The sequence below is a fragment of the Sitophilus oryzae genome, unplaced genomic scaffold (genome assembly GCF_002938485.1).
Source record: "Sitophilus oryzae breed Bouriz unplaced genomic scaffold, Soryzae_2.0 scaffold_1067_pilon_pilon, whole genome shotgun sequence".
Lineage (NCBI taxonomy): Eukaryota > Metazoa > Arthropoda > Insecta > Coleoptera > Curculionidae > Sitophilus > Sitophilus oryzae.
In genome coordinates, this window is record NW_022145690.1 from 1486157 (window position 1) to 1494970 (window position 8814).

Below are 8814 nucleotides of genomic sequence, written 5' to 3' on the forward strand. Positions count from 1 at the left end.
CAGATGACGTCCCATACCAATCTATTTATTTTACTAAAAAAAGTTTCTAATAATTTTTAAGTTAACTATGGATGGGTTTAAATATAAATCCGTCATGCGTCGTGTCTTGTTGTTTTTAACCAGTTTTATTGGTTTATTTAAAAAATGACAAATCGTATTTCAATTTTATTGGTTTGACGGAACGATGAACGACAAACGGACGCAGATGCGTATGAACTCGCCTTTAGATTTTTGTCATTTTTGACGCTTGTCAAAGTCTTGCCAAATTATGGGTTATAATTTTGTCAGCTTTTGTCAAATACCCTGCGTTTTGGAAGATGATTCGTATTATTACGTGTGTTAGTTTTGTGTCTTTTGAAGTCCAGTCGACGAAAAATCGAGTGAAAATTAACTGTAGACCCAGAGCACAGTTTATGGTTAATACTCGCTGCCCAGGCAGAAAGTCTTATACACCAATGAAGTTACCATGGATAAAGTTTGTATACCCTCTCGTCGTAGATAAGTGCATCTCGTCTCGTATATGGTAGAAGGATCATACTAAACACATACTAAAAACTGGAGTAGCTGTAAAATATCGACATCACACCATAGGTAAATAATGGATTTTAATACTACAGAAAAATAATGTCAAAAGGTACTGGTTTAAAAAAATTAAGATTAACGTTAATTAATCAACCTTTAAGGTATAAAATTTGTTAAGTTATTATTAATAAAATAGTTTGTTTTATTTATGTTGTTTTATTTATTCCTGTCGAATATTACAAATTTGTGTATGTACAAAAGTTATATTGATAAATATAATCATAAATGCGGGAAGTTTCATGAAGCTTGAAAGTAAGAAATACCTATACCTTCTTTTTATATTTTTTGGTATGTGGTGTCTTGTTCTTGTTTGTTTTGTCTTATCACATACCGTTTTTTGTTAAATAAAATAACTCGATTATATTTTTTCAGTTTTATACAGTTTTTTCACAATATTTTGAAGTAATCACTTGTCAGTATCTTGTCAGTCAAATTTTAAATATATTTTCTGCTCTGCGTTCCAGTTCAACCAACTTATTTCTTTGTAAAATAAAATAAAGCACTTGGAAATTAAAATGACAGACACATCTATCACTGTCAAGGATCTTGTCCTTGGACAGACTATAGGTTAAGTTCATATCTACATAAGAAAAGTGTTTAGAATATAGGAACATGTTTTCATGCAACTGATGTCAGTTATTCTAAAGTCGGAAAAAAGAGAATGATGCATTTCCGCAGAGAAAATTTTATGATTTTGCGTTTGGTGAGGCTTCTATATACTGGATGTTTTGATGTTTTTTTATAAGTGATTTCAGCTAAAAAAAAGTTCATTCAGAATAACTACTCGGTCTCGTTTGAATTTATATTTCATACTTTTTTTTAGCTGAATATTTTCTTCCTTTGTTCGTTTCTCAACGTTTGTTCGCATTGACCTTATGTTCACCATAAATTCATGTTTCGTTGGACAAATCCAATTTTTTCTTCAAAAATTACTGAGAATGCAGAGACAAAAAAAAACAGTATTTCTAGTATTTCTCGGTTAAAATTATATTCTGCCATTAAATGAGGCGTCAAGTTACAAAACCCGTCTTATCCCACAAATGCTGCTTCGAGATAATAAGCAAAAACTGTTTTAGCAAATGTTTGAAACGTTAATTTACAAAAAACGTGTCCATTGAGTGGAATCATTGTTTTGTATCTCGTTTTTCTGGAAATAAAAATTAATATTTAATTTTTAAATAAAAAAAACACAAAAATAATTCGGATAAGGCGGGTTTTGTTGCAGTATGATGCATATTGGCTATGAAATGAAGAACGCTGTCATTTTATATGTAAACTTTTATGGGAAATGTCATCGATCGTCATTTTACTAGCCAACTGGATGCCGTTTTTTTCGATCATATGTTATTTGCATCAGTGGCGGACTAAGGGGGGGGGCGGAAGGGGCGGTCCGCCCCGGGCCCCGTCTTTTAGGGGGCCTCCGAATCTTAAGTAATGTTTTATTCAACTGGCATACAAGGCCAATATGTGTTCAGTAGTTATAAAGCAGTTTGTAGGTGGAGTAAGCAAACCATACGTATACGCCAACTATAAACAGTATAAATGGAAGCAGATATTTACTTAATTATCAATGATCAGGCCCCAGTAATTGTCAATGGCATTTTCTATTTAGGAAATTAAATCAAGGGGTAATTTTCTTTGTTTAAAATATCGAAAATTATTATTTTTTATATATTTTGAGACTGAATTTATTTATTTTAGCTTTTAAGTTATTTTTCAATGGTTTCATTATTTATTTTACTGAATAAACATTTTAAATTACAACCAATGCACAGCATAACTTGTATTCTAGCTTCATTGCTGACGATGAGCACTGAAGTCTTTAGTATAACGGGGGCCGGGGGCCTGAGACAGCGAAGGGCCCTCGGATCTTGGAGGACTTACAAAATCGCGATATTTTTTCCCTGGAAGCATGTTTGAGAAAAAAATATTCAAAATTTTTGGGACGAAAAAACTACCTGTCAAAAAAATTTGTACAGCCTAAAAGTCAAATTTAGTGATTATCACAGCCTCTGTGACATAAAGAAAGACGTGGCTATCTATTTCAAAAAATTAATTGTTCACATGTCATATAATAATGGCGGTAGCTGTCATGGAATTGAGCGGTAAAAAATTATCATAAATAATTTTTTTCCAAATGGAAACCCACTTTTTTATTTCACTAGTGAAAAGGTTTTCCAATTCGTTAGGTTTTAACTAGACATATTCCTATACCTAAAATAAATCGTTTTTAAGTTATTTAAGATTTAGTTTGAAATCGTATATTTTTCTTGATTTTATCTAGCTTCCTTTGGCATTAAGTGTCAAACAGTTAGACAATTTATTTCCATCTGTCAGAAAATGAATTATTTGAATTTCCTATACTATAACTACCGCGGCCTTAAAAGTTTAAAAAGTGTATTTAGTAATATCTAATAGTTGATATTTTAATAATATACCGTACGATCGAAAAAAAAACAGCGCAAAATTAGCTTGGAAATTATGATCGATAATATACTGTCATAGGCTACTGGTTATAATCAAGAAAAATATACGCTTTAAAGCTGAATATTAAATAACTTAAAAACGATTTATATTATTAGGTACAGAAACATGTATGGTCAAAAAGTAACAAATTTTAAAAACAACGATATGAACAAGTAAGGAAAGCCTTTTCACGACTGAAATAAAAAAAGTGGATATCCATTTGAAAAAAAAAATGATTTATGATAATTTTTTTAATCGCTCAATTCCATGACAGCTGCGGCCATTATTATATGACATTCGGACAATCTAATTTTTGACATAGATAGCCACATGTCTTCTCTTTATGGTACAGTGGCCGTGGCAATTACTAAATTTTTGGCAGGCATTTTTGACAGGCAGTTTTTTTTTCTCCAAAAATTATAAATATTTTTTTTCTCAAAAACGGTTAACGTTAGGTATAGAGTGTTTAATATCAAAATTCATAAAATATTACAGATAATTTAAGTATGTAATAAAAAATAGGGTCACCCATTTAAAATAAGAAAGTTGCTGTCAACTTCCGGTACTGAAACAATGATATGCACAAAATCTCGTATCTAGATATTGTAGTACTTCTAACGCAAGCTCAGCCTGGGACACGCTGTATAAATACTTGAATTTTGTCAACCATTATACATACGTCATTCAATTTTTACAAATTGTGCATTAGAAGTATATCATTATCTAAATAGGCCGGGGGCCCACATTTAGCTTCGCCGCCCCGGGCCCCCGACAGGCTTAGTCCGCCACTGATTTGCATCCTAACGTGATTTATTAAAATTAAGTAAGGATTTGAAAAGACGTCAGTAGTAATATTATACTTGTGTAAAAAACTTATGAAAAAATGCGGGATTTGTAACAATAATGACAATAAAAGCAAATATAAGTGGATAAGACGGATTTTGCTGCAGTAACAAATTATGATTTGTAGTGAATTTTATATAAGAATGGGCGATTTTTACTGCAGTTTGGGATTATGTTTATGTAGATTTCAGGGTCCCAATATTAATGTCATTAGGCCATTTTTTTTTTAAAATGGATAAGGCGGGTTTTGCAACTTGTCTTGCCTCAAATATTGCATAAGAAAGTTTTTTTTTGATTTTAACATTGAGATAGAATCTTATCAGGTTATTTATCATTAATAACATTGTATTTTCAATGTTAAAATTTCGAAAAATCATAAACCAATTAGAAAAATATCTTGTAATAGTCAAAGTAATTACACGCAGATTTAGAGAACAATTAAAATACCATCCTGTAATTAAAATACCTAGGTACTTAAGTTATTTTAAGAGGGACAATCAAATAAAAGCACCAAAATAATTTACTAAAAAGGTTTTAATCTTAAAAATATATATGTATATATACGCATAAAATCCATACAATTTCAAAAAGGCACGTCTGGTTTCTAAAAAACATCAATATATAAAATACATACAATTTGAACACAAAACGTTTCCATACATTTTATTTTTTTTAATTTTAAATCTAATATATATTTTTTCTTTTCATTGTCTTTTTTTAGCTCCATAAAAACTCTTAAAAAAATATCTCTAGCCCATGCATATTTTGGCCAGTATGGAAGCTACAACACCATTTTTTTTAATAATTACTATTACATTAACTAAGCTAAAAATCACATTTTATATAATCCATAACATATTATCTCATTTATATGCGCTTTTTTTAACTTCCAAATCTGTATTCTCCGGTTTCCTATTTTTTTGAACGCACCCTGTATAACTAAAAAAGTCATGAAAATAAAATTGTCAAAATAGTGTCACATGTCATTTTCATAACATTTGAAATTACAAAAACACTTTTTGTAGTTTTGAGCATTAACATAATCAATTACATAAATAAAAAATCTAAACGCTCTAAGTTTTCGATTCAAGTGTAAAATATGTACAGGGTGTGTAAAAAACTGAGTCCATCATGCGTTCAATATCCTAAATTATTACAAACCGGAACAATATCAGATCTATCACAGAGAACTTGTCTTCGTCCGAGTTTTGAGCGGCTATTTTGCCTATTATTCTCAAAATAGTAGACAAAACGCCATTTATTTGACATACGAAAACGTCTCTTCTATAAATATTGCTCGTGATTTACAGGAATGATAGTAACATTGCAACAATCTGTTACATTTTGGCAGTGCAAAACACGTCTTAAAGATAATTTGGAAGCGTCCGTTCGTAGTTTGGAATGGAAATACAGTACAGAACAACAAATAACAGTCTTTTCTGCAATCACAGAAGATTTGCGAATTAAAATTGATCCCGTTTAGTTCATTTTAACTATTTTTTCTCTTATTAGAGCGATTATTAAACAGTCTCTTTTCCCTCAAGTTTTTTCGATAACTCCGACACTATTTCTTTAAAAATAAGAGGATCTATGTTCTTTCCGAGCTGGTACAGTACGAACCAGTCTCCAATTTCGCATTTGTTGGCTATGGTTTCGACCTGGCTCTGCGCGGCAATGCGGCATCTCGCTCTGAGCAAGTACAAGCGAAGTTTGGGTCCCATAATAACGAACATACGGTAGATAAGAGAAATGCCCGACAAAACACTGAGAATCACGAACCAGAACCACAGGAATACGTAGATTTTTTCGTTGACGATGTTCAAAGGCAAGACACAAAGTCCATCGAACTTCTGGATCGAGCCCGAAGGACCGTATTTGTGGAAGGTGCACTTGGTCACTTTGGGAAAGACCCTCGCCATCGGATCTTCGCGTTCTTCAGGCTCCATTTCAGTAAATTTGAGCACGTCACTTCCGTACGTGCTGAATTCTCCATCCAGGAAGAAGTCCATGAAGAAAATCTGTCCTACTACGTTAATGAAGTTGAGTACTTCGCAAATGAAGAATCTGAAAGCGTAGAAGTTTTGTAGATGGAGGTTCGTGGTGAAGTAGTCTACTAGGAGTTTTTTTCGGTCTGTTTTGCACTCTTCGTTGACAATGGGACAGTTGAGGTCGAGGACCAGCATCTTGATTCTGCCTCCTTCCCAGGTTTTCCACAGGTACCTTGGAATGTAGAAGAGCATGGCTTGGAAGAAAAGAACGAAGCAAACCCATTGGTAATATTTGTGGTATTTCAGCTCGTCCTTTCCGTCAACGTGACTGGCCACTCCTGCTTGAACTATGTCTTGTCCAACTCTTCCTGTCAGTCTGTTTGGAATGGTAAAGGTTGAGTAAATCCAGCAATATGTGTCCATCACATTTAGAGGTATTTCGTCTACGATACAGTCGATCGGGTCACCGATATACTGTCTGCTGGTGACCAAAAGAGAGAAAGCAATCAAAATGATGACGGTGGCTTTGTAGTGGAGCCTAAAAACGTTGTTGTCGATGCAGACCGCGTCGATTTTGAGCAGGCCCTTAACGGAGCCGAAAACGTCAAACATTTTGACGGTTTATTAATAAATTCACACGCGATTTTAAGCGACGAAGAGCGTGTTTCTTGTTTGGTGCTGGTAAACGCGGACCAGCACTAGCGGTTGACGAGACCGTTTATCGCGGGTTCGTACTTTTAACTGGCGCGCTCGAAAGATAGTTGGCCGTGCGACGGTCGACGACGTCGGAATCGACTCAATCGACGCTTGTGTGTCGCGGGGGAAGAGGAGGCGGTGTTGACACGTTAGAGGAAATGTCGGAGAATTTCGGAGAATTGTTTTTATGAAGTTTTTTTACAATAAATTTTGTACAAACGGTTTTTTTGTTGCATGGACACTGATGTCCACGTTTTAGTAGCAAGGACGCTACTAGAAAGGTCCCACAAATTACAAATTGTAGTAGTGTTTGCCTAAAAATGAGAAATCTCGCCAATTTTACTATTTATTAAATTAAAAATAATGATTATTAAATGATAAGCGTCTAGTTGCTATCGGTAACTGACTATTCGGACGACAGGACATTGCACAAATGAGTTTTGATTGCTTTAGTATCAACTGTTTTTAGTGATACTCTGTTTTTTTTTTTCTAATTTTGACTACTTTGAATGTCTGGATTTCATATTTGCAGTCAGCTATTGTACCGATCGACTTTGATCATAATACAGGGTGAGTCTTAAATAAGTGAAAATACTTTTAAGGGTGGTATATTTCGACCCCACAGGACCACGTCTATGAGGTTTGTTTCGCAAAAAAACATGTCGAAAATCGTGCATTTTCTTTTAAATTTTCCTGTGTATTTTAGACCTGTCTGTTCACAGCAAATTTTCCCACTGTATATTTCTTAATAATTTCTGATATAACAACCATGATTACGGCACTAAAAGAGATGCAAATACAGAAAAAATTCGGTGGCACTCATTTTTTTTTGAAATTTTCAAACTTGAATAGCTCGGTTATTTTGGACTTATTTGAAAAACGCTAAGACCAAAATATGTTTCTTTTGTCGATATCTATCAGCCCTGAAATTATTTGCACTTATTTAAGACTCACCCTGTACAAGTATACACCTATATTACGATTACGTTTACGATATACCGGGTGCGTCTCAAAAGTGGCTCACTCCTATAACTTTTTATTTTATCAGATAAAAAAATGAGATTTGGTATTTTAGTATATATGAAATAAATTAGGATTGATTGATTTATTCAATTGTTTTTGGTCACTTCCTTTTTCACCGGAAATGACTACAACTTTTGATTTTTAAATGGCACCCTCGGTATTTTTTTATCTTATTCGATAGAAAATGACACTCTGCATAGAATGACATATCATATGTCAACTTTTGACATTTTGGCTTAAAAAAATCGCATTTTAAATTTCAATCTAGAGTGCCATAGCTGTGTTAAATTGTGTGCATTTTTTACGAATAATTTGGTACCATACACCACAGATTTTTTTAGATGCGCCGTATTTTAAGGGCTGAAACAATACTGGAGCACAACGAACCGTGCATTCGAAACGAGATTTTCGCATTTCGACTTCGAACGAAACGCTACTCGCGAGCAGCGAACAAGCGTTACATACAGCGCTCGGCTCAAGTCAATCGACACCTCTAGCTCTTTCTCAAGTCCTACGAAATATCTTTTGAGCATCCGGCAACACGGGCTGAGGGCCCCCCCTGAAATCTAGTCTCTAGCAGGGCTCCGGTCGCTGCTGGTAGCGGCATGTGAATCGTGTGAACGGGTGATGGAAGACAGTTCAGGGGGGTTGAGGGGGGTCTCAGGAGCGCAGGTACGAGTCGACTGACCCGCATCGATGCACTCCAGCGGATTCGTGACGCGTCTAGAGACGAGGGGACCATTCAAATCGGCCTAGATTCACCATTTTTCCCAATTTTCGTCAGATTTGGTTGCTTTGAAACAGGGGAGCGCTTACGGGAGAGAAAATGGGGGTTATTATGCCCGCTAAAGAGGATAAGAATATATAAATAAGATAAAATGTAGTGTAAAATAAAATTGTCTAAAAGGAAATTTATTATACCAGTCAAAATTGGTGATGAGGAAATGCAAGAGCAAGACTAAGACTCCCTTGGTCTTGGTATTGCAGTTAAGAAGTAGCTGTGGCCATTAAACCAAAACACTTCTACATACATCTATATCTCTGACTACAACTAACTGCTACTAACGAACAATTTGTTTTGTAAGGTCTGTGGTCTGTTTTTGTTTAAATGTTTTGTTCATTATTCATGTTGGGGATTTATTTTTAAATTAATGTTAATCGCTAGGCAAACTCATAGAATATGTATTTCTTTTGCATAATCAAAATTGTCACTCTA

The 8814-nt window shown here is 34.3% G+C and overlaps 1 protein-coding gene across 1 annotated transcript; it reads right to left on the reverse strand.

The window, feature by feature from the left end:
• Positions 1-4415: 4415 nt before the first annotated feature.
• LOC115879654 (innexin inx2) lies at positions 4416-6672 on the reverse strand. The gene has a single exon (XM_030896567.1). The coding sequence runs from the start codon at positions 6489-6491 to the stop codon at positions 5412-5414; it is 1080 nt and encodes a 359-aa protein (XP_030752427.1). The 5' UTR covers positions 6492-6672; the 3' UTR covers positions 4416-5411.
• Positions 6673-8814: the final 2142 nt, after the last annotated feature.

Excerpts from the sequence above, each read along its gene's own strand:
- LOC115879654 (XM_030896567.1), bottom strand. The coding sequence starts at position 6,491 with ATGTTTGACGTTTTCGGCTCCGTTAAGGGCCTGCTCAAAATCGACGCG.